Source organism: Oncorhynchus keta, chromosome 9 (genome assembly GCF_023373465.1).
Source record: "Oncorhynchus keta strain PuntledgeMale-10-30-2019 chromosome 9, Oket_V2, whole genome shotgun sequence".
In the NCBI taxonomy this organism is placed as follows: Eukaryota; Metazoa; Chordata; class Actinopteri; order Salmoniformes; family Salmonidae; genus Oncorhynchus; species Oncorhynchus keta.
This window is the reverse complement of record NC_068429.1, coordinates 1-25,884: the sequence shown is the minus strand read 5'-3', so window position 1 is coordinate 25,884 and position 25,884 is coordinate 1. Positions and strand designations below refer to the sequence as shown.

Sequence of the window (25,884 nt, the reverse complement as noted above, 5' to 3'; positions counted from 1 at the left end):
TCTAATCAGCAGGTTTATATGGGGGGGAGTTTCAGGACCTTCTAATCAGCAGGTTTATATGGGGGGGAGTTTCAGGACCGTCTAATCAGCAGGTTTATATGGGGGGGAGTTTCAGGACCGTCTAATCAGCAGGTTTATATGGGGGGGAGTTTCAGGTTTATATGGGTGGGAGTTTCAGGTTTATATGGGGGAGTTTCAGGTTTATATGGGGGAGTTTCAGGTTTATATGGGTGGGAGTTTCAGGTTTATATGGGGGAGTTTCAGGTTTATATGGGGGGTTTCAGGTTTATATGGGGGAGTTTCAGGTTTATATGGGTGGGAGTTTCAGGTTTATATGGGGGAGTTTCAGGTTTATATGGGTGGGAGTTTCAGGTTTATATGGGGGAGTTTCAGGTTTATATGGGGGGAGTTTCAGGTTTATATGGGTGGGAGTTTCAGGTTTATATGGGGGAGTTTCAGGTTTATATGGGGGCGAGTTTCAGGTTTATATGGGGGAGTTTCAGGTTTATATGGGGGAGTTTCAGGTTTATATGGGGGGAGTTTCAGGACCGTCTAATCAGCAGGTTTATATGGGGGAGTTTCAGGACCGTCTAATCAGCAGGTTTATATGGGTGGGAGTTTCAGGTTTATATGGGGGGGAGTTTCAGGTTTATATGGGTGGGAGTTTCAGGTTTATATGGGGGAGGTGCAGGTTTATATGGGGTGGAGTTTCAGGTTTATATGGGTGGGAGTTTCAGGTTTATATGGGGGAGTTTCAGGTTTATATGGGTGGGAGTTTCAGGTTTATATGGGGGAGTTTCAGGTTTATATGGGGGAGTTTCAGGTTTATATGGGTGGGAGTTTCAGGTTTATATGGGGGGAGTTTCAGGTTTATATGGGGGAGTTTCAGGTTTATATGGGTGGGAGTTTCAGGTTTATATGGGGGGAGTTTCAGGTTTATATGGGGGGAGTTTCAGGTTTATATGGGTGGGAGTTTCAGGTTTATATGGGGGAGTTTCAGGTTTATATGGGGGGAGTTTCAGGTTTATATCAGGGGAGTTTCAGGTTTATATGGGGGAGTTTCAGGTTTATATGGGGGAGTTTCAGGTTTATATGGGGGAGTTTCAGGTTTATATGGGGGAGTTTCAGGTTTATATGGGGGAGTTTCAGGTTTATATGGGGGAGTTTCAGGTTTATATGGGGGAGTTTCAGGTTTATATGGGGGAGTTTCAGGTTTATATGGGGGAGTTTCAGGTTTATATGGGGGGAGTTTCAGGTTTATATGGGGGAGTTTCAGGTTTATATGGGGGGAGTTTCAGGTTTATATGGGGGGAGTTTCAGGTTTATATGGGGGGAGTTTCAGGTTTATATGGGGGAGTTTCAGGTTTATATGGGGGGAGTTTCAGGTTTATATGGGGGAGTTTCAGGTTTATATGGGGGAGTTTCAGGTTTATATGGGGGGAGTTTCAGGTTTATATGGGGGAGTTTCAGGTTTATATGGGGGAGTTTCAGGTTTATATGGGGGAGTTTCAGGTTTATATGGGGGAGTTTCAGGTTTATATGGGGGAGTTTCAGGTTTATATGGGGGGAGTTTCAGGTTTATATGGGGGGAGTTTCAGGTTTATATGGGGGAGTTTCAGGTTTATATGGGGGAGTTTCAGGTTTATATGGGGGAGTTTCAGGTTTATATGGGGGAGTTTCAGGTTTATATGGGGGGGAGTTTCAGGTTTATATGGGGGAGTTTCAGGTTTATATGGGGGGGAGTTTCAGGTTTATATGGGGGGAGTTTCAGGTTTATATGGGGGGGAGTTTCAGGTTTATATGGGGGAGTTTCAGGTTTATATGGGGGAGTTTCAGGTTTATATGGGGGAGTTTCAGGTTTATATGGGGGGAGTTTCAGGTTTATATGGGGGAGTTTCAGGTTTATATGGGGGGAGTTTCAGGTTTATATGGGGGGGAGTTTCAGGTTTATATGGGGGAGTTTCAGGTTTATATGGGGGAGTTTCAGGTTTATATGGGGGGTTTCAGGTTTATATGGGGGAGTTTCAGGTTTATATGGGGGGAGTTTCAGGTTTATATGGGGGAGTTTCAGGTTTATATGGGGGGGGGAGTTTCAGGTTTATATGGGGGGAGTTTCAGGTTTTATGGGGGAGTTTCAGGTTTATATGGGGGAGTTTCAGGTTTATATGGGGGGAGTTTCAGGTTTATATGGGGGAGTTTCAGGTTTATATGGGGGAGTTTCAGGTTTATATGGGGGAGTTTCAGGTTTATATGGGGAGTTTCAGGTTTATATGGGGGGAGTTTCAGGTTTATATGGGGGGGAGTTTCAGGTTTATATGGGGGAGTTTCAGGTTTATATGGGGGAGTTTCAGGTTTATATGGGGGAGTTTCAGGTTTATATGGGGGAGTTTCAGGTTTATATGGGGGAGTTTCAGGTTTATATGGGGGAGTTTCAGGTTTATATGGGGGAGTTTCAGGTTTATATGGGGGAGTTTCAGGTTTATATGGGGGAGTTTCAGGTTTATATGGGGGAGTTTCAGGTTTATATGGGGGGAGTTTCAGGTTTATATGGGGGAGTTTCAGGTTTATATGGGGGGAGTTTCAGGTTTATATGGGGGGAGTTTCAGGTTTATATGGGGGGAGTTTCAGGTTTATATGGGGGAGTTTCAGGTTTATATGGGGGGAGTTTCAGGTTTATATGGGGGAGTTTCAGGTTTATATGGGGGAGTTTCAGGTTTATATGGGGGAGTTTCAGGTTTATATGGGGGAGTTTCAGGTTTATATGGGGGGAGTTTCAGGTTTATATGGGGGAGTTTCAGGTTTATATGGGGGAGTTTCAGGTTTATATGGGGGAGTTTCAGGTTTTATGGGGGAGTTTCAGGTTTATATGGGGGAGTTTCAGGTTTATAGTTTCAGGTTTATATGGGGGAGTTTCAGGTTTATATGGGGGAGTTTCAGGTTTATATGGGGAGTTTCAGGTTTATATGGGGGAGTTTCAGGTTTATATGGGGGAGTTTCAGGTTTATATGGGGGAGTTTCAGGTTTATATGGGGGGGAGTTTCAGGTTTATATGGGGGAGTTTCAGGTTTATATGGGGGAGTTTCAGGTTTATATGGGGGAGTTTCAGGTTTGGGGATTTCAGGTTTATATGGGGGGAGTTTCAGGTTTTATGGGGGAGTTTCAGTTTATATGGGGGGAGTTTCAGGTTTATATGGGGGAGTTTCAGGTTTATATGGGGGAGTTTCAGGTTTATATGGGGGAGTTTCAGGTTTATATGGGGGGAGTTTCAGGTTTATATGGGTGGGAGTTTCAGGTTTATATGGGTGGGAGTTTCAGGTTTATATGGGGGGAGTTTCAGGTTTATATGGGGGAGTTTCAGGTTTATATGGGGGAGTTTCAGGTTTATATGGGGGAGTTTCAGGTTTATATGGGGGGGAGTTTCAGGTTTATATGGGGGGGAGTTTCAGGTTTATATGGGGGGGAGTTTCAGGTTTATATGGGGGGGAGTTTCAGGTTTATATGGGGGGGAGTTTCAGGTTTATATGGGGGGGAGTTTCAGGTTTATATGGGGGGAGTTTCAGGTTTATATGGGGGAGTTTCAGGTTTATATGGGGGAGTTTCAGGTTTATATGGGGGAGTTTCAGGTTTATATGGGGGAGTTTCAGGTTTATATGGGGGAGTTTCAGGTTTATATGGGTGGGAGTTTCAGGTTTATATGGGGGGAGTTTCAGGTTTATATGGGGGGGAGTTTCAGGTTTATATGGGGGAGTTTCAGGTTTATATGGGGGGAGTTTCAGGTTTATATGGGGGAGTTTCAGGTTTATATGGGGGAGTTTCAGGTTTATATGGGGGAGTTTCAGGTTTATATGGGGGAGTTTCAGGTTTATATGGGGGAGTTTCAGGTTTATATGGGGGAGTTTCAGGTTTATATGGGGGGAGTTTCAGGTTTATATGGGGGGAGTTTCAGGTTTATATGGGGGAGGTTTATATGGGTTTCAGGTTTATATGGGGGGAGTTTCAGGTTTATATGGGGGAGTTTCAGGTTTATATGGGGGGGAGTTTCAGGTTTATATGGGTGGGAGTTTCAGGTTTATATGGGGGGGAGTTTCAGGTTTATATGGGGGGAGTTTCAGGTTTATATGGGGGGGAGTTTCAGGTTTATATGGGGGGGAGTTTCAGGTTTATATGGGGGGGAGTTTCAGGTTTATATGGGTGGGAGTTTCAGGTTTATATGGGGGGGAGTTTCAGGTTTATATGGGGGGGAGTTTCAGGTTTATATGGGTGGGAGTTTCAGGTTTATATGGGGGGAGTTTCAGGTTTATATGGGTGGGAGTTTCAGGTTTATATGGGTGGGAGTTTCAGGTTTATATGGGGGGAGTTTCAGGTTTATATGGGGGAGTTTCAGGTTTATATGGGGGGAGTTTCAGGTTTATATGGGTGGGAGTTTCAGGTTTATATGGGGGAGTTTCAGGTTTATATGGGGGGGAGTTTCAGGTTTATATGGGTGGGAGTTTCAGGTTTATATGGGTGGGAGTTTCAGGTTTATATGGGGGGGAGTTTCAGGTTTATATGGGTGGGAGTTTCAGGTTTATATGGGGGGGAGTTTCAGGACCTTCTAATCAGCAGGTTTATATGGGGGGGAGTTTCAGCTTCCCTTGGTGACATCACCATGTGTTAAATTGGTTAATACACCAAGAGCAAACCTCTCTGCCAATAACAGCTAGTTGAGGGCCCTGGGAGAGTGGTGCCAGGAAAACAACCTCTCCCTCAACGTCAACAAAACAAAAGGAGCTGATTGTGGACTTCAGGTAACAGCAGAGGGAGCACCCCCCTATCCACATCGACGGGACCGCAGTGGAGAAGGTGTAAAGTTCCTCTGCGTACACATCACTGACAAACTGAAATGGTCCACCCACACAGACAGGGTGGTGAAGAAGGTGTAGCAGCGCCTCTTCAACCTCAGGAGGCTGAAGAAATTTTACTTGGCCCCTAAAACCCTCACAAATGTTTACAGATGCACAATTGAGAGCATCTTGTTGAGCTGTATCATGGTACAGCAACTGCACCACCTGGTACAGCCACTGCACCACCTGGTACAGCAACTGCACCACCTGGTACGGCCACTGCACCACCTGGTACAGCAACTGCACCACCTGGTACGGCCACTGCACCGCCCTCAACCGCAAGGCTCTCTAGAGGGTGGTGTGGTCTGCACAACGCATCACCGGGGGCAAACTACCTGCCCTCCAGGACACCTACAGCACCCGATGTCACAGGAAGGCCATAAAGATCATCAAGGACAACAACCACCCGAGCCACTGCCTGTTCACCCCGCTATCATCCAGAAGGCGAGGTCAGTACAGGTGGATCAAAGCAGGGACCGAGAGACTGAAAAACAGCTTCTATCTCAAGGCCGTCAGACTGTTAAACAGCCACCACTCTCCGGCTACGGTTACGTAACCCTGCACCTTAGAGACTGCTGCCCAATATACATAGACATGGAATCACTGGTCACTTTAATAATGTTTACATACTGCTTTAATCATCTCATATGTATATCCTGTATTCTATTCTACTGTATTTTAGTCTATGTCACTCCGACATGGCTCAATCTAATATTTATATATTTCTAAATTCCATTATTTTACTTTTAGATCTGTGTGTATTGTTTGTTTACTACTTTACTGTTGGACTTAGGAACACAAGCATTTCGCTACATCTGCTAAATTTATGCATGTGACCAATCAAATTAGATGTTCAGTTTTCCACTCGCCCCTCGGCAATTCCCAGACAGTCCTGGCAAAATCCTTTTTGCATGAGAAATACTTTTTTTGCTGAAAAAATTAGTTTGGAACTGAATTGTATTAATTAATTTGGAAATCTATTACATACAGTAATGTACTTAATTGTTACCCAGAAAGGATTTGATATTGATATAAAAACAGCTGCATTTGGCCTTTGAACAGAAACAAACCTGCGAACTGAATGTGCTGTACCAGCTCATTAGTTCCCTCTTGGTTTCCCCTGTGTTGCATAGAATCAACTGACCCAGAGCAGCGACGCCTTGGAGAGTGCCGAGGAGCTCCTGGAGTTCGCCAACAATGCTCTGGATGTTCAAGACGAGGACGAGTTCACTAAGGTAGAGGCTGCTGGTCTGTGACATCATACAGGATACAGGATGTGGTGTGAAACGACAGCTCATTGGCTTTCTAGGCTTCTAGACAAGAAGATTATTTGAATGTGATCAGCTGACAAGGGAAACCAGGAAGTAGGTAAAGGTCAACGTTGAATGCTGCTGGGGAAAATGAGTCAAGAAAATGTTGGCCTCATCCAGCTAAATTTGGTAGATTGTAGTCCTCGTTCTAAAGTGAAAGTTTATATGACTGTTTTGGATTTGTTTCCAAATACAATGTGATTAAATTAATGGAAATGAATGACAACGTTTTTGTTTTAACAAGCTTAAAATATACTTTTAAAGGTGACCCATGTAGAATGGTTCTCTTAATTAAACTAACAAACTTCTCAATTTCCTATATAATATTTTCAGAATCTTAAAGTGGCAACTGACAGTCTTATTAAAATCTGTATATAAAGGTTATACACCTTTATTTAACTGCGCTCCAACGCAGGTGTCAGTTACTCCTGGTTATTTTACCTTTATTTAACCAGGCAAGTCAGTTAAGAACAAATTCTTATTTTCATTGACGGCCTAGGAACAGTGGGTTAACTGGTCTAGGAACAGTGGGTTAACTGGTCTAGGAACAGTGGGTTAACTGCCTGTTCAGGGGCAGAACGACAGATTTGTACCTTGTCAGCTCGGGGTTTAAACTTGCAACCTTCCGGTTACTAGTCCAACACTCTAACCACTAGGCTACCTGCCACCTCTACACTCTAACCACTAGGTTCCCTGCCACCTCTACACTCTAACCACTAGGCTACCTGCCTCCTCTACACTCTAACCACTAGGCTACCTGCCTCCTCTACACTCTAACCACCACTAGGCTACCTGCCTCCTCTACACTCTAACCACTAGGCTACCTGCCTCCTCTACACTCTAACCACTAGGCTACCTGCCTCCTCTACACTCTAACCACTAGGCTACCTGCCCCCTCTACACTCTAACCACTAGGCTACCTGCCTCCTCTACACTCTAACCACTAGGCTACCTGCCACCTCTACACTCTAACCACTAGGCTACCTGCCACCTCTACACTCTAACCACTAGGCTACCTGCCTCCTCTACACTCTAACCACTAGGCTACCTGCCTCCTCTACACTCTAACCACTAGGCTACCTGCCTCCTCTACACTCTAACCACTAGGCTACCTGCCACCTCTACACTCTAACCACTAGGCTTCCTGCCACCTCTACACTCTAACCACTAGGCTACCTGCCACCTCTACACTCTAACCACTAGGCTACCTACCTCCTCTACACTCTAACCACTAGGCTACCTGCCTCCTCTACACTCTAACCACTAGGCTACCTGCCTCCTCTACACTCTAACCACTAGGCTACCTGCCTCCTCTACACTCTAACCACTAGGCTACCTGCCACCTCTACACTCTAACCACTAGGCTACCTGCCTCCTCTACACTCTAACCACTAGGCTACCTGCCTCCTCTACACTCTAACCACTAGGCTACCTGCCTCCTCTACACTCTAACCACTAGGCTACCTGCCACCTCTACACTCTAACCACTAGGCTTCCTGCCACCTCTACACTCTAACCACTAGGCTTCCTGCCACCTCTACACTCTAACCACTAGGCTACCTGCCACCTCTACACTCTAACCACTAGGCTACCTGCCACCTCTACACTCTAACCACTAGGCTACCTGCCACCTCTACACTCGAACCACTAGGCTACCTGCCTCCTCTACACTCTAACCACTAGGCTACCTGCCACCTCTACACTCTAACCACTAGGCTACCTGCCTCCTCTACACTCTAACCACTAGGCTACCTGCCACCTCTACACTCTAACCACTAGGCTACCTGCCTCCTCTACACTCTAACCACTAGGCTACCTGCCTCCTCTACACTCTAACCACTAGGCTACCCTGCCACCTCTACACTCTAACCACTAGGCTACCTGCCACCTCTACACTCTAACCACTAGGCTACCTGCCTCCTCTACACTCTAACCACTAGGCTACCTGCCACCTCTACACTCTAACCACTAGGCTACCTGCCTCCTCTACACTCTAACCACTAGGCTACCTGCCACCTCTACACTCTAACCACTAGGCTACCTGCCACCTCTACACTCTAACCACTAGGCTACCTGCCTCCTCTACACTCTAACCACTAGGCTACCTGCCTCCTCTACACTCTAACCACTAGGCTACCTGCCTCCTCTACACTCTAACCACTAGGCTACCCTGCCTCCTCTACACTCTAACCACTAGGCTACCTGCCACCTCTACACTCTAACCACTAGGCTACCTGCCACCTCTACACTCTAACCACTAGGCTACCTGCCACCTCTACACTCTAACCACTAGGCTACCTGCCTCCTCTACACTCTAACCACTAGACTACCTGCCTCCTCTACACTCTAACCACTAGGCTACCTGCCGCCTCTACACTCTAACCACTAGGCTACCTGCCTCCTCTACACTCTAACCACTAGGCTACCTGCCACCTCTACACTCTAACCACTAGGCTACCTGCCACCTCTACACTCTAACCACTAGGCTACCTGCCTCCTCTACACTCTAACCACTAGGCTACCCTGCCACCTCTACACTCTAACCACTAGGCTACCTGCCTCCTCTACACTCTAACCACTAGGCTACCTGCCTCCTCTACACTCTAACCACTAGGCTACCTGCCTCCTCTACACTCTAACCACTAGGCTACCTGCCTCCTCTACACTCTAACCACTAGGCTACCTGCCTCCTCTACACTCTAACCACTAGGCTACCTGCCTCCTCTACACTCTAACCACTAGGCTACCTGCCTCCTCTACACTCTAACCACTAGGCTACCTGCCACCTCTACACTCTAACCACTAGGCTACCTGCAACCTCTACACTCTAACCACTAGGCTACCTGCCTCCTCTACACTCTAACTACTAGGCTACCTGCCTCCTCTACACTCTAACCACTAGGCTACCTGCCTCCTCTACACTCTAACCACTAGGCTACCCGCCTCCTCTACACTCTAACCACTAGGCTACCTGCCTCCTCTACACTCTAACCACTACGCTACCTGCCTCCTCTACACTCTAACCACTAGGCTACCTGCAACCTCTACACTCTAACTACTAGGCTACCTGCCTCCTCTACACTCTAACCACTAGGCTACCTGCCTCCTCTACACTCTAACCACTAGGCTACCTGCCTCCTCTACACTCTAACCACTAGGCTACCTGCCTCCTCTACACTCTAACCACTAGGCTACCTGCCTCCTCTACACTCTAACCACTAGGCTACCTGCCTCCTCTACACTCTAACCACTAGGCTACCTGCCTCCTCTACACTCTAACCACTATGCTACCTGCCTCCTCTACACTCTAACCACTAGGCTACCTGCCTCCTCTACACTCTAACCACTAGGCTACCTGCCACCTCTACACTCTAACCACTAGGCTACCTGCCTCCTCTACACTCTAACCACTAGGCTACCTGCCTCCTCTACACTCTAACCACTAGGCTACCTGCCTCCTCTACACTCTAACCACTAGGCTACCTGCCTCCTCTACACTCTAACCACTAGGCTACCTGCCTCCTCTACACTCTAACCACTAGGCTACCTGCCTCCTCTACACTCTAACCACTAGGCTACCTGCCACCTCTACACTCTAACCACTATGCTACCTGCCTCCTCTACACTCTAACCACTAGGCTACCTGCCTCCTCTACACTCTAACCACTAGGCTACCTGCCTCCTCTACACTCTAACCACTAGGCTACCTGCCTCCTCTACACTCTAACCACTAGGCTACCTGCCTCCTCTACACTCTAACCACTAGGCTACCTGCCACCTCTACACTCTAACCACTAGGCTACCTGCCTCCTCTACACTCTAACCACTAGGCTACCTGCCACCTCTACACTCTAACCACTAGGCTACCTGCCTCCTCTACACTCTAACCACTAGGCTACCTGCCTCCTCTACACTCTAACCACTAGGCTACCTGCCTCCTCTACACTCTAACCACTAGGCTACCTGCCAACCTCTACACTCTAACCACTAGGCTACCTGCCTCCTCTACACTCTAACCACTAGGCTACCTGCCTCCTCTACACTCTAACCACTAGGCTACCTGCCTCCTCTACACTCTAACCACTAGGCTACCTGCCTCCTCTACACTCTAACCACTAGGCTACCTGCCTCCTCTACACTCTAACCACTAGGCTACCTGCCACCTCTACACTCTAACCACTAGGCTACCTGCCTCCTCTACACTCTAACCACTAGGCTACCTGCCTCCTCTACACTCTAACCACTAGGCTACCTGCAACCTCTATGCTCTAACCACTAGGCTACCTGCCTCCCCTACACTCTAACTACTAGGCTACCTGCCTCCTCTACACTCTAACCACTAGGCTACCTGCCTCCTCTGCACTCTAACCACTAGGTTTACCTGCCTCCTCTACACTCTAACCACTAGGCTACCTGCCTCCTCTACACTCTAACCACTAGGCTACCTGCCTCCTCTACACTCTAACCACTAGGCTACCTGCCTCCTCTACACTCTAACCACTAGGCTACCTGCCTCCTCTACACTCTAACCACTAGGCTACCTGCCTCCTCTACACTCTAACCACTAGACTACCTGCCACCTCTACACTCTAACCACTAGGCTACCTGCAACCTCTACACTCTAACTACTAGGCTACCTGCCTCCTCTACACTCTAACTACTAGGCTACCTGCCTCCTCTACACTCTAACCACTAGGCTACCTGCCTCCTCTACACTCTAACCACTAGGCTACCTGCCTCCTCTACACTCTAACCACTAGGCTACCTGCCTCCTCTACACTCTAACCACTAGGCTACCTGCCTCCTCTACACTCTAACCACTAGGCTACCTGCCTCCTCTACACTCTAACCACTAGGCTACCTGCAACCTCTATGCTCTAACCACTAGGCTACCTGCCTCCTCTACACTCTAACTACTAGGCTACCTGCCTCCTCTACACTCTAACCACTAGGCTACCTGCCTCCTCTACACTCTAACCACTAGGCTACCTGCCTCCTCTACACTCTAACCACTAGGCTACCTGCCTCCTCTACACTCTAACCACTAGGCTACCTGCCTCCTCTACACTCTAACCACTAGGCTACCTGCCTCCTCTACACTCTAACCACTAGGCTACCTACCTCCTCTACACTCTAACCACTAGGCTACCCTGCCTCCTCTACACTCTAACCACTAGACTACCTGCCACCTCTACACTCTAACCACTAGGCTACCTGCCTCCTCTACACTCTAACCACTAGGCTACTCTGCCACCTCTACACTCTAACCACTAGACTACCTGCCACCTCTACACTCTAACCACTAGGCTACCTGCCACCTCTACACTCTAACCACTAGACTACATGCCTCCTCTACACTCTAACCACTAGACTACCTGCCTCCTCTACACTCTAACCACTAGGCTACCTGCCTCCTCTACACTCTAACCACTAGGCTACCTGCCTCCTCTACACTCTAACCACTAGGCTACCCTGCCTCCTCTACACTCTAACCACTAGACTACCTGCCACCTCTACACTCTAACCACTAGGCTACCTGCCTCCCTCTAACCACTAGGCTACCTGCCTCCTCTACACTCTAACCACTAGACTACCTGCCACCTCTACACTCTAACCACTAGGCTACCTGCCTCCTCTACACTCTAACCACTAGGCTACCTGCCTCCTCTACACTCTAACCACTAGGCTACCTGCCTCCTCTACACTCTAACCACTAGACTACCTGCCTCCTCTACACTCTAACCACTAGGCTACCTACCTCCTCTACACTCTAACCACTAGACTACCTGCCACCTCTACACTCTAACCACTAGGCTACCTGCCTCCTCTACACTCTAACCACTAGGCTACCTGCCTCCTCTACACTCTAACCACTAGGCTACCTGCCACCTCTACACTCTAACCACTAGGCTACCTGCCACCTCTACACTCTAACCACTAGGCTACCTGCCACCTCTACACTCTAACCACTAGGCTACCCTGCCACCTCTACACTCTAACCACTAGGCTACCTGCCTCCTCTACACTCTAACCACTAGGCTACCTGCCTCCTCTACACTCTAACCACTAGGCTACCTGCCTCCTCTACACTCTAACCACTAGGCTACCTGCCACCTCTACACTCTAACCACTAGGCTACCTGCAACCTCTATGCTCTAACCACTAGGCTACCTGCCTCCTCTACACTCTAACTACTAGGCTACCTGCCTCCTCTACACTCTAACCACTAGGCTACCTGCCTCCTCTACACTCTAACCACTAGGCTACCTGCCTCCTCTACACTCTAACCACTAGGCTACCTGCCTCCTCTACACTCTAACCACTAGGCTACCTGCCTCCTCTACACTCTAACCACTAGGCTACCTGCAACCTCTACACTCTAACTACTAGGCTACCTGCCTCCTCTACACTCTAACCACTAGGCTACCTGCCTCCTCTACACTCTAACCACTAGGCTACCTGCCTCCTCTACACTCTAACCACTAGGCTACCTGCCTCCTCTACACTCTAACCACTAGGCTACCTGCCTCCTCTACACTCTAACCACTAGGCTACCTGCCTCCTCTACACTCTAACCACTAGGCTACCTGCCACCTCTACACTCTAACCACTAGGCTACCTGCCTCTCCTCTACACTCTAACCACTAGGCTACCTGCCTCCTCTACACTCTAACCACTAGGCTACCTGCCTCCTCTACACTCTAACCACTAGGCTACCTGCAACCTCTACACTCTAACTACTAGGCTACCTGCCTCCTCTACACTCTAACCACTAGGCTACCTGCCTCCTCTACACTCTAACCACTAGGCTACCTGCCTCCTCTACACTCTAACTACTAGGCTACCTACCTCCTCTACACTCTAACCACTAGGCTACCTGCCTCCTCTACACTCTAACCACTAGGCTACCTGCCTCCTCTACACTCTAACCACTAGGCTACCTGCCACCTCTACACTCTAACCACTAGGCTACCTGCCTCCTCTACACTCTAACCACTAGGCTACCTGCCTCCTCTACACTCTAACCACTAGGCTACCTGCCTCCTCTACACTCTAACTACTAGGCTACCTGCCTCCTCTACACTCTAACCACTAGGCTACCTGCCTCCTCTACACTCTAACCACTAGGCTACCTGCCTCCTCTACACTCTAACCACTAGGCTACCTGCCTCCTCTACACTCTAACCACTAGGCTACCTGCAACCTCTATGCTCTAACCACTAGGCTACCTGCCTCCTCTACACTCTAACTACTAGGCTACCTGCCTCCTCTACACTCTAACCACTAGGCTACCTGCCTCCTCTACACTCTAACCACTAGTTTACCTGCCTCCTCTACACTCTAACCACTAGGCTACCTGCCTCCTCTACACTCTAACCACTAGGCTACCTGCCTCCTCTACACTCTAACCACTAGGCTACCTGCCTCCTCTACACTCTAACTACTAGGCTACCTGCCTCCTCTACACTCTAACCACTAGGCTACCTGCAACCTCTACACTCTAACCACTAGGCTACCTGCCTCCTCTACACTCTAACCACTAGGCTACCTGCCTCCTCTACACTCTAACCACTAGGCTACCTGCCTCCTCTACACTCTAACCACTAGGCTACCTGCCTCCTCTACACTCTAACCACTAGGCTACCTGCAACCTCTATGCTCTAACCACTAGGCTACCTGCCTCCTCTACACTCTAACTACTAGGCTACCTGCCTCCTCTACACTCTAACCACTAGGCTACCTGCCTCCTCTACACTCTAACCACTAGGCTACCTGCCTCCTCTACACTCTAACCACTAGGCTACCTGCCTCCTCTACACTCTAACCACTAGGCTACCTGCCTCCTCTACACTCTAACCACTAGGCTACCTGCCTCCTCTACACTCTAACCACTAGGCTACCTACCTCCTCTACACTCTAACCACTAGGCTACCCTGCCTCCTCTACACTCTAACCACTAGACTACCTGCCACCTCTACACTCTAACCACTAGGCTACCTGCCTCCTCTACACTCTAACCACTAGGCTACTCTGCCACCTCTACACTCTAACCACTAGACTACCTGCCACCTCTACACTCTAACCACTAGGCTACTCTGCCACCTCTACACTCTAACCACTAGACTACATGCCTCCTCTACACTCTAACCACTAGACTACCTGCCTCCTCTACACTCTAACCACTAGGCTACCTGCCTCCTCTACACTCTAACCACTAGGCTACCTACCTCCTCTACACTCTAACCACTAGGCTACCCTGCCTCCTCTACACTCTAACCACTAGACTACCTGCCACCTCTACACTCTAACCACTAGGCTACCTGCCTCCTCTACACTCTAACCACTAGGCTACCTACCTCCTCTACACTCTAACCACTAGACTACCTGCCACCTCTACACTCTAACCACTAGGCTACCTGCCTCCTCTACACTCTAACCACTAGGCTACCTACCTCCTCTACACTCTAACCACTAGGCTACCTGCCTCCTCTACACTCTAACCACTAGACTACCTGCCTCCTCTACACTCTAACCACTAGGCTACTCTGCCACCTCTACACTCTAACCACTAGACTACCTGCCACCTCTACACTCTAACCACTAGGCTACTCTGCCACCTCTACACTCTAACCACTAGACTACATGCCTCCTCTACACTCTAACCACTACGCTACCTGCCACCTCTACACTCTAACCACTAGGCTACCTGCCACCTCTACACTCTAACTACTAGGCTACCTGCCTCCTCTACACTCTAACCACTAGGCTACCTGCCTCCTCTACACTCTAACCACTAGGCTACCTGCCTCCTCTACACTCTAACCACTAGACTACCTGCCACCTCTACACTCTAACCACTAGGCTACCTGCCACCTCTACACTCTAACCACTAGGCTACCTGCCACCTCTACACTCTAACCACTAGGCTACCTGCCTCCTCTACACTCTAACCACTAGGCTACCTGCCACATCTACACTCTAACCACTAGGATACCTGCCACCTCTACACTCTAACCACTAGGCTACCTGCCTCCTCTACACTCTAACCACTAGACTACCTGCCTCCTCTACACTCTAACCACTAGGCTACCTGCCTCCTCTACACTCTAACCACTAGGCTACCTGCCTCCTCTACACTCTAACCACTAGGCTACCTGCCACCTCTACACTCTAACCACTAGGATACCTGCCACCTCTACACTCTAACCACTAGGCTACCTGCCTCCTCTACACTCTAACCACTAGACTACCTGCCTCCTCTACACTCTAACCACTAGGCTACCTGCCTCCTCTACACTCTAACCACTAGGCTACCTGCCTCCTCTACACTCTAACCACTAGGCTACTCTGCCACCTCTACACTCTAACCACTAGACTACCTGCCACCTCTACACTCTAACTACTAGGCTACCTGCCTCCTCTACACTCTAACCACTAGGCTACTCTGCCACCTCTACACTCTAACCACTAGACTACCTGCCACCTCTACACTCTAACCACTAGGCTACTCTGCCACCTCTACACTCTAACCACTAGACTACATGCCTCCTCTACACTCTAACCACTAGACTACCTGCCTCCTCTACACTCTAACCACTAGGCTACCTGCCTCCTCTACACTCTAACCACTACGCTACCTGCCACCTCTACACTCTAACCACTAGGCTACCTGCCACCTCTACACTCTAACCACTAGGCTACCTGCCTCCTCTACACTCTAACCACTAGGCTACCTGCCACCTCTACACTCTAACCACTAGGATACCTGCCACCTCTACACTCTAACCACTAGGCTACCTGCCTCCTCTACACTCTAACCACTAGACTACCTGCCTCCTCTACACTCTAACCACTAGGCTACCTGCCTCCTCTACACTCTAACCACTAGGCTACCTGCCTCCTCTACACTCTAACCACTAGGCTACCTGCCACCTCTACACTCTAACCACTAGGATACCTGCCACCTCTACACTCTAACCACTAGACTACCTGCCTCCTCTACACTCTAACCACTAGACTACCTGCCTCCTCTACACTCTAACCACTAGGCTACCTGCCTCCTCTACACTCTAACCACTAGGCTACCTGCCTCCTCTACACTCTAACCACTAGGCTACCTGCCTCCTCTACACTCTAACCACTAGGCTACCTGCCACCTCTACACTCTAACCACTAGGCTACCTACCTCCTCTACACTCTAACCACTAGGCTACCTGCCTCCTCTACACTCTAACCACTAGGCTACCTGCCACCTCTACACTCTAACCACTAGGCTACCCTGCCTCCTCTACACTCTAACCACTAGGCTACCTGCCTCCTCTACACTCTAACCACTAGACTACCTGCCTCCTCTACACTCTAACCACTAGGCTACCTGCCTCCTCTACACTCTAACCACTAGGCTACCTGCCTCCTCTACACTCTAACCACTAGGCTACCTGCCTCCTCTACACTCTAACCACTAGGCTACCTGCCTCCTCTACACTCTAACCACTAGGCTACCTACCTCCTCTACACTCTAACCACTAGGCTACCCTGCCTCCTCTACACTCTAACCACTAGACTACCTGCCACCTCTACACTCTAACCACTAGGCTACCTGCAACCTCTACACTCTAACTACTAGGCTACCTGCCTCCTCTACACTCTAACCACTAGGCTACCTGCCTCCTCTACACTCTAACCACTAGGCTACCTGCCTCCTCTACACTCTAACTACTAGGCTACCTGCCTCCTCTACACTCTAACCACTAGGCTACCTGCCTCCTCTACACTCTAACCACTAGGCTACCTGCCTCCTCTACACTCTAACCACTAGGCTACCTGCCTCCTCTACACTCTAACCACTAGGCTACCTGCAACCTCTATGCTCTAACCACTAGGCTACCTGCCTCCTCTACACTCTAACTACTAGGCTACCTGCCTCCTCTACACTCTAACCACTAGGCTACCTGCCTCCTCTACACTCTAACCACTAGGCTACCTGCCTCCTCTACACTCTAACCACTAGGCTACCTGCCTCCTCTACACTCTAACCACTAGGCTACTCTGCCACCTCTACACTCTAACCACTAGACTACCTGCCACCTCTACACTCTAACCACTAGGCTACCTGCCTCCTCTACACTCTAACCACTAGGCTACTCTGCCACCTCTACACTCTAACCACTAGACTACCTGCCACCTCTACACTCTAACCACTAGGCTACTCTGCCACCTCTACACTCTAACCACTAGACTACCTACCTCCTCTACACTCTAACCACTAGACTACCTGCCTCCTCTACACTCTAACCACTAGACTACCTACCTCCTCTACACTCTAACCACTAGACTACCTGCCGCCTCTACACTCTAACCACTAGGCTACCTGCCTCCTCTACACTCTAACCACTAGGCTACCTGCCTCCTCTACACTCTAACCACTAGGCTACCTACCTCCTCTACACTCTAACCACTAGGCTACCTGCCACCTCTACACTCTAACCACTAGGCTACCCTACCTCCTCTACACTCTAACCACTAGGCTACCTGCCCCCCTACACTCTAACCACTAGACTACCTGCCTCCTCTACACTCTAACCACTAGGCTACCTGCCACCTCTACACTCTAACCACTAGGCTACCTGCCTCCTCTACACTCTAACCACTAGGCTACCTACCTCCTCTACACTCTAACCACTAGGCTACCTGCCTCCTCTACACTCTAACCACTAGACTACCTGCCACCTCTACACTCTAACCACTAGACTACCTGCCACCTCTACACTCTAACCACTAGACTACCTACCTCCTCTACACTCTAACCACTAGACTACCTGCCTCCTCTACACTCTAACCACTAGACTACCTACCTCCTCTACACTCTAACCACTAGACTACCTGCCACCTCTACACTCTAACCACTAGGCTACCTGCCTCCTCTACACTCTAACCACTAGGCTACCTGCCTCCTCTACACTCTAACCACTAGGCTACCTGCCACCCCTCCACTCTAACCACTAGGCTACCTGCCACCTCCACACTCTAACCACTAGGCTACCTGCCACCTCTACACTCTAACCACTAGGCTACCTGCCTCCTCTACACTCTAACCACTAGGCTACCCTACCTCCTCTACACTCTAACCACTAGGCTACCTGCCTCCTCTACACTCTAACCACTAGGCTACCTGCCTCCTCTACACTCTAACCACTAGGCTACCTGCCTCCTCTACACTCTAACCACTAGGCTACCTGCCTCCTCTACACTCTAACCACTAGACTACCCTACCTCCTCTACACTCTAACCACTAGGCTACCCTAGAAGTGTATTGGGGAATTATATGAATCAAGCGTTGAACTGCATCTATTCTGCCAACAATATCTCACTGTACGTCATGGGATGTAGAGTTAAATAAAAACCTTTTTTTCAAAGAGTCTGTATAAAGTTGGTTTTGCAGCATAAACTGGGAATATTTTACATTTTTGACTGGTCTTATGATTGTCTTGTTTATTTAATTTCTGCAAAGTAGTTAAAACGCAGTCAGTTCCACTTCGTCTAATGTTTAAGTCATGCTGCTTTTTCTGTGTGATGTTGATCACCATGCTCTACTCAGCTTCCCATTGGGTATGAGTGTGAGGGCTCAGCTTCCCATTGGGTATGAGTGTGAGGGCCCTGCCTGCCTGCGTGTCTGAGTGTGAGGGCCCTGCCTGCGTGTCTGAGTGTGAGGGCCCTGCCTGCGTGTCTGAGTGTGAGGGCCCTGCCTGCGTGTATGAGCGTGAGGGCCCTGCCTGCCTGTCTGAGTGTGAGGGCTCAGCTTCCCATTGGGTCTGAGTGTGAGGGCTCAGCTTCCCATTGGGTATGAGTGTGAGGGCCCTGCCTGCCTGTCTGAGTGTGAGGGCCCTGCCTGCGTGTCTGAGTGTGAGGGCCCTGCCTGCGTGTCTGAGTGTGAGGGCCCTGCCTGCGTGTCTGAGTGTGAGGGCCCTGCCTGCGTGTATGAGCGTGAGGGCCCTGCCTGCCTGTCTGAGTGTGAGGGCCCTGCCTGCCTGCGTGTCTGAGTGTGAGGGCCCTGCCTGCCTGCGTGTCTGAGTGTGAGGGCCCTGCCTGCGTGTCTGAGTGTGAGGGCCCTGCCTGCGTGTCTGAGTGTGAGGGCCCTGCCTGCGTGTATGAGCGTGAGGGCCCTGCCTGCCTGTCTGAGTGTGAGGGCACAGCTTCCCATTGGGTATGAGTGTGAGGGCCCTGCCTGCGTGTCTGTGTGTGAGGGCCCTGCCTGCGTGTCTGAGTGTGAGGGCCCTGCCTGCGTGTATGAGCGTGAGGGCCCTGCCTGCCTGTGTGTCTGTGTGTGAGGGCCCTGCCTGCGTGTCTGAGTGTGAGGGCCCTGCCTGCGTGTATGAGCGTGAGGGCCCTGCCTGCCTGTGTGTCTGTGTGTGAGGGCCCTGCCTGCGTGTCTGAGTGTGAGGGCCCTGCCTGCGTGTATGAGCGTGAGGGCCCTGCCTGCCTGTGTGTCTGTGTGAGGGCCCTGCCTGCGTGTCTGAGTGTGAGGGCCCTGCCTGCGTGTATGAGCGTGAGGGCCCTGCCTGCCTGTGTGTCTGTGTGTGAGGGCCCTGCCTGCGTGTCTGAGTGTGAGGGCCCTGCCTGCGTGTCTGAGTGTGAGGGCCCTGCCTGCGTGTCTGTGTGTGAGGGCCCTGCCTGCGTGTCTGTGTGTGAGGGCCCTGCCTGCGTGTCTGTGTGTGAGGGCCCTGCCTGCGTGTCTGAGTGTGAGGGCCCTGCCTGCGTGTCTGAGTGTGAGGGCCCTGCCTGCGTGTCTGAGTGTGAGGGCCCTGCCTGTGTGTCTGAGTGTGAGGGCCCTGCCTGCGTGTCTGTGTGTGAGGGCCCTGCCTGCGTGTCTGTGTGAGGGCCCTAACCACTAGGCTACCCTGCCTGCCTGCGTGTCTGAGTGTGAGGGCCCTGCCTGCGTGTCTGAGTGTGAGGGCCCTGCCTGCGTGTCTGAGTGTGAGGGCCCTGCCTGCGTGTCTGTGTACAGAACCCTGCTGCATGCCCTCCAACCTGCATGTCTGTACTAACCAACTCTTCTTCTTTCTCCTATACGCTCCTCTCCTCTTCTTCTTCCAAGGCTGCCAAGCAGATCAAAGATAGGTAGGTATACTCGTCCCTTGTCTAGTCTGTGGACATGTCTGTTATCGGCTGCAGTGAGAAGCCTTGCTTCGTGCATGGTTGAGATAGATAGATAGATAGTTTAGCAGATGTGTTTGTGTTCTTTTCATCACTAGTCTGACGTCAGTGAACTGATAGTGACATGTACTTGACCTGAACTACCGTTCAAAAGTTTGGGGTCACTGAGAAATGTCCTTGTTTTTATACATTTCTTAAATAATAGCACATTTTTTTGTCCATTAAATAACATCAAATTGATCAGAAATTTTGCCCGCCCAATTTTTCAGTTTTTGAATTGTTAAAAAAGTTTGAAATATCCAATAAATGTCATTCCACTTCATGATTGTGTCCCACTTGTTGTTGATTCTTCACAAAAAAATACAGTTTTATATATTTTTGTTTGAAGCCTGAAATGTGGCAAAAGGTTGCAAAGTTCAAGGGGGCCGAATACTTTCGCAAGGCACTGTAGATATCAGCTTTTTCCAGCTACAATAGTCATTTTCAATGTCTACACTGTATTTCTGATCAATTTGATGTTATTTTAATGGACAAAAAAATGTTTTCTTTCAAAAACAAGGACAAAAAAATGTCAGTTAAAAAAATAAAATAAAAAACATTTCTAGGTGACCCCAAACCTTTGAATGGTAGTGTTGTGTGGTCACATGGTATGTGTGGTTACGTGTTTACATGGTTACGTGTTTACATGGTTACATGTTTACATTGTTATGTGTGGTTACATACGTATGTGTGTTTGTTGTGACTGATCCCAGGTAAGTGATGTGGTGTGTGTGTGTCTATGTTAGCTGGAGGGTGGTCTGAAAGACCCCACACACCAGAACGAGGGATAGATGGTACCCGTGCCGCTGACCAGAATATATTTAATCATCAAAAACAGCCGTTGCTCATCGGCAGCCAGAAGGCGTTGCCAATAACACACTGTAGTCACAGCAAGGGTTTCCATCTGTCCTCTGTGGCGGTGTTAGTCTCACTGTGCCTTGTTCCTCCCTACAGGGTAACCATGGCCTCAGCCTTCAGACTGACCATGAAGCCCAAGGTCACAGACAACATGAACCATCTGATGGTGGACTTTACCCAGGAGAGACAACTTCTCCAGAACCTCAAGTTCCTGCCTGGTACGTTGATGAGACTATCCCAAATGACACCCTGTTCCCTATACGGTGCACTACGTTTGATCCCTTGTCAATAGGGCCCTTGGTCACACCGAAACACTCACTTTTTCTTCCTCCCCATGTAGTAGTGCACTACATAGGGAATCGGGCTCTGGTCTAAAGTAGTGCACTATATAGAGCACTACTATAGATCAGAGCCCTATTCCCTATATAGTGCACTACTTTAGACCAGAGCCCTATTCCCTATATAGTGCACTACTTTAGACCAGACCCCTATTCCCTATTTATTTTTATTTTTTTAACCTTTGGGGTGTTCCTCAGGTGCCTGAGACATAGTGGACCAGGTTGTCCTCAGGTGCCTGAGACATAGTGGACCAGGTTGTCCTCAGGTGCCTGAGACATAGTGGACCAGGTTGTCCTCAGGTGCCTGAGACATAGTGGACCAGGTTGTCCTCAGGTGCCTGAGACATAGTGGACCAGGTTGTCCTCAGGTGCCTGAGACATAGTGGACCAGGTTGTCCTCAGGTGCCTGAGACATAGTGGACCAGGTTGTCCTCAGGTGCCTGAGACATAGTGGACCAGGTTGTCCTCAGGTGCCTGAGACATAGTGGACCAGGTTGTCCTCAGGTGCCTGAGACATAGTGGACCAGGTTGTCCTCAGGTGCCTGAGACATAGTGGACCAGGTTGTCCTCAGGTGCCTGAGACATAGTGGACCAGGTTGTCCTCAGGTGCCTGAGACATAGTGGACCAGGTTGTCACATGCGCCGAATACAACCATGAAATGCTTACAAGCCCTTAACCAACAATGCAGTTCAATAGATAGAGTTAAGAAAATATTTACTAAACAGACAGACAGACAGACAGACAGATCTCAGTCAGCCAGAGGGAGGAAAATACAGACAGACAGACAGACAGACAGATCTCAGTCAGCCAGAGGGAGGAAAATACAGACAGATCTCAGTCAGCCAGAGGGAGGAATGGACAGACAGACAGATCTCAGTCAGCCAGAGGGAGGAATGGACAGACAGACAGATCTCAGTCAGCCAGAGGGAGGAATGGACAGACAGACAGATCTCAGTCAGCCAGAGGGAGGAATAGACAGACAGACAGATCTCAGACAGACAGACAGACAGAGGGAGGAATGGACAGACAGCTAATTTATTTTTCTTTCAGAGCAACAGAGCATCAGCTGCCACAACAGTCATCCAACGATTCCCCAGAGACTTTCTCTTCGTGGTCGAATGTAGAGCAGATCTGTCCGGACTGTTTTGTAGATGTTCTAGAGGATTCTAGGACAGCACCAAGCCTCGTCTTCATAGGGTTATGATGACTGGCCCTCCGATTGGAATATTAGGGATTTCTGTGTTGCTCAGATCCAGGATCATCTGACGATGACCCCCCTCCCCCCTCCTCTTCCTGCTGTGCCATACAGGGTCCCTCCCCCCCTCTTCCTGCTGTGCCATACAGGGCCCCCCCCCCCTCCTCTTCCCGCTGTGCCATACAGGGTCCCTCCCCCCCTCCTCTTCCTGCTGTGCCATACAGGGTCCCTCCCCTCCTCTTCCTGCTGTGCCATACAGGGTCCCCCCCCCTCCTCTTCCTGCTGTGCCATACAGGGTCCCCCCCTCCTCTTCCTGCTGTGCCATACAGGGTCCCCCTCCTCTTCCTGCTGTGCCATACAGGGTCCCCCCCTCCTCTTCCTGCTGTGCCATACAGGGTCCCCCCTCCTCTTCCTGCTGTGCCATACAGGGTCCCCCCCTCCTCTTCCTGCTGTGCCATACAGGGTCCCCCCCCTCCTCTTCCTGCTGTGCCATACAGGGTCCCCCCCCCTCCTCTTCCCGCTGTGCATACAGGGTCCCCCTCCTCTTCCCGCTGTGCCATACAGGGTCCCCCTCCTCTTCCTGCTGTGCCATACAGGGTCCCCCCTCCTCTTCCTGCTGTGCCATACAGGGTCCCCCCTCCTCTTCCTGCTGTGCCATACAGGGTCCCCCTCCTCTTCCTGCTGTGCCATATAGGGTCCCCCCTCCTCTTCCCGCTGTGCCATACAGGGTCCCCCCTCTTCCAGCTGTGCCATACAGGGTCCCTCCCCCTCTTCCTGCTGTGCCATACAGGGTCCCCCCTCCTCTTCCCGCTGTGCCATACAGGGTCCCCCCTCTTCCTGCTGTGCCATACAGGGTCCCCCCCCTCTTCCCGCTGTGCCATACAGGGTCCCCCCCCTCCTCTTCCCGCTGTGCCATACAGGGTCCCTCCCCCTCTTCCTGCTGTGCCATACAGGGCCCCCCTCCTCTTCCTGCTGTGCCATACAGGGCCCCCCCTCCTCTTCCTGCTGTGCCATACAGGGTCCCCCTCCTCTTCCTGCTGTGCCATACAGGGTCCCCCTCCTCTTCCTGCTGTGCCATACAGGGTCCCCCTCCTCTTCCTGCTGTGCCATACAGGGTCCCCCCTCCTCTTCCTGCTGTGCCATACAGGGTCCCCCCTCTTCCCGCTGTGCCATACAGGGTCCCCCCTCCTCTTCCCACTGTGCCATACAGGGTCCCCCTCCTCTTCCGCTGTGCCATACAGGGCCCCCCTCTTCCCGCTGTGCCATACAGGGTCCCCCCTCTTCCTGCTGTGCCATACAGGGTCCCTCCCCCTCTTCCCGCTGTGCCCATACAGGGTCCCCCCCCTCCTCTTCCCGCTGTGCCATACAGGGTCCCCCCTCTTCCTGCTGTGCCATACAGGGTCCCTCCCCTCTTCCCGCTGTGCCATACAGGGTCCCCCCTCTTCCTGCTGTGCCATACAGGGTCCCCCCCTCCTCTTCCCGCTGTGCCATACAGGGTCCCCCCTCCTCTTCCCGCTGTGCCATACAGGGTCCCCCCTCTTCCCGCTGTGCCATACAGGGTCCCCCCTCTTCCTGCTGTGCCATACAGGGTCCCCCCCCTCCTCTTCCCGCTGTGCCATACAGGGTCCCCCCCCTCCTCTTCCCGCTGTGCCATACAGGGTCCCCCTCCTCTTCCCGCTGTGCCATACAGGGCCCCCCCTCTTCCCGCTGTGCCATACAGGGTCCCTCCCCCCTCTTCCAGCTGTGCCATACAGGGTCCCTCCCCCTCTTCCAGCTGTGCCATACAGGGTCCCTCCCCCTCTTCCAGCTGTGCCATACAGGGCCCCCCTCTTCCAGCTGTGCCATACAGGGTCCCCCCTCCTCTTCCGCTGTGCCATACAGGGTCCCTCCCCCTCTTCCAGCTGTGCCATACAGGGTCCCTCCCCCTCTTCCAGCTGTGCCATACAGGGTCCCTCCCCCTCTTCCAGCTGTGCCATACAGGGTCCCCCCTCTTCCCGCTGTGCCATACAGGGTCCCTCCCCTCTTCCAGCTGTGCCATACAGGGTCCCTCCCCCTCTTCCAGCTGTGCCATACAGGGTCCCTCCCCCTCTTCCCGCTGTGCCATACAGGGTCCCTCCCCCTCTTCCAGCTGTGCCATACAGGGTCCCTCCCCCCTCTTCCAGCTGTGCCATACAGGGTCCCCCCTCTTCCAGCTGTGCCATACAGGCCCCCTCTTCCTGCTGTGCCATACAGGGTCCCCCCTCCTCTTCCCGCTGTGCCATACAGGGTCCCCCCTCTTCCAGCTGTGCCATACAGGGCCCCCCTCTTCCTGCTGTGCCATACAGGGTCCCCCCTCCTCTTCCTGCTGTGCCATACAGGGTCCCCCTCCTCTTCCCGCTGTGCCAGGGTCCCCCCTCCTCTTCCCGCTGTGCCATACAGGGTCCCCCTCTCCTCTTCCCGCTGTGCCATACAGGGTCCCCCCTCCTCTTCCCGCTGTGCCATACAGGGCCCCCCCTCTTCCCGCTGTGCCATACAGGGTCCCCCCTCCTCTTCCCGCTGTGCCATACAGGGTCCCCCCTCTTCCCGCTGTGCCATACAGGCCCCCCCCCCTCTTCCCGCTGTGCCCAGGGTCCCTCCCCTCTTCCAGCTGTGCCATACAGCCCCCCCCTCTTCCCACTGTGCCATACAGGGTCCCTAAAGGCTCTGCACCAGCGCTCGACCCCAGATGATGCACTGAGCACTGCACTAAATATGAGTCTGACTGAACTAGCACTGAATGAATATGCCCCCCCAAGCTCAGAGCTAGCCACTCAACAAAGACTAAAAATAACCCAGAAAAATAACCATTTCCTCAGGGTACTAACCTGGGCAGTAGTCCTTTCTCATACTAGTCAATCCCTCCATAAACAACTGTTGTAATGTGCTGTATGGTTGTGTAGCTATATGGATGTATGGCTGTATAGTGACGGGGTTACTGGTAGCTTGAGAGGCGAGAACTGCTTGTGTGTAGTAGCTTCTACAGCTTGAGGACAAATTTCTTCTCAAGCTTCCCATTGTCTGTGTGTGTGTGTTTGCATTGATACATCAGCTTGCCTGTACACATTTGTTGTGGACCTGCAGCAGCTTT

At 51.1% G+C, this 25,884-nt stretch overlaps 1 protein-coding gene and 1 long non-coding RNA gene across 6 annotated transcripts in view; one reads left to right on the top strand and one right to left on the bottom strand.

Moving 5' to 3' along the window:
• The window catches only part of LOC127931611 (FSD1-like protein), a 63,519-nt gene extending 40,657 nt beyond the window's left edge, over positions 1 to 22,862 (top strand). For 2 of the 4 annotated variants that reach the window (XM_052524752.1, XM_052524749.1), the window contains exons 4-7: positions 6,017 to 6,118; positions 20,289 to 20,311; positions 21,341 to 21,462; positions 22,634 to 22,858. In XM_052524752.1, coding sequence (XP_052380712.1) covers positions 6,017 to 6,118; positions 20,289 to 20,311; positions 21,341 to 21,462; positions 22,634 to 22,707 — 321 coding nt within the window. In that variant the 3' untranslated portion in view covers positions 22,708 to 22,858. Of the gene's footprint in view, positions 1 to 6,016; positions 6,119 to 20,288; positions 20,312 to 21,340; positions 21,463 to 22,633 lie in introns of all 4 variants that reach the window. The other 2 variants (XM_052524751.1, XM_052524750.1) reach the window with 2 other exon arrangements.
• Positions 7,837 to 18,223, bottom strand: LOC127931612 (uncharacterized). 2 transcript variants are annotated; one of them, XR_008141906.1, is made up of 3 exons: positions 18,212 to 18,223; positions 12,108 to 12,307; positions 7,837 to 8,683 (listed from the first exon to the last, which is right to left on the bottom strand). It is a non-coding gene; the product is annotated as an uncharacterized LOC127931612 (long non-coding RNA). The 2 variants fall into 2 exon arrangements; XR_008141907.1 differs by lacking the exon at positions 18,212 to 18,223 and adding an exon at positions 12,781 to 12,817 and having other exon boundaries at positions 12,108 to 12,236.
• Positions 22,863 to 25,884: the final 3,022 nt, after the last annotated feature.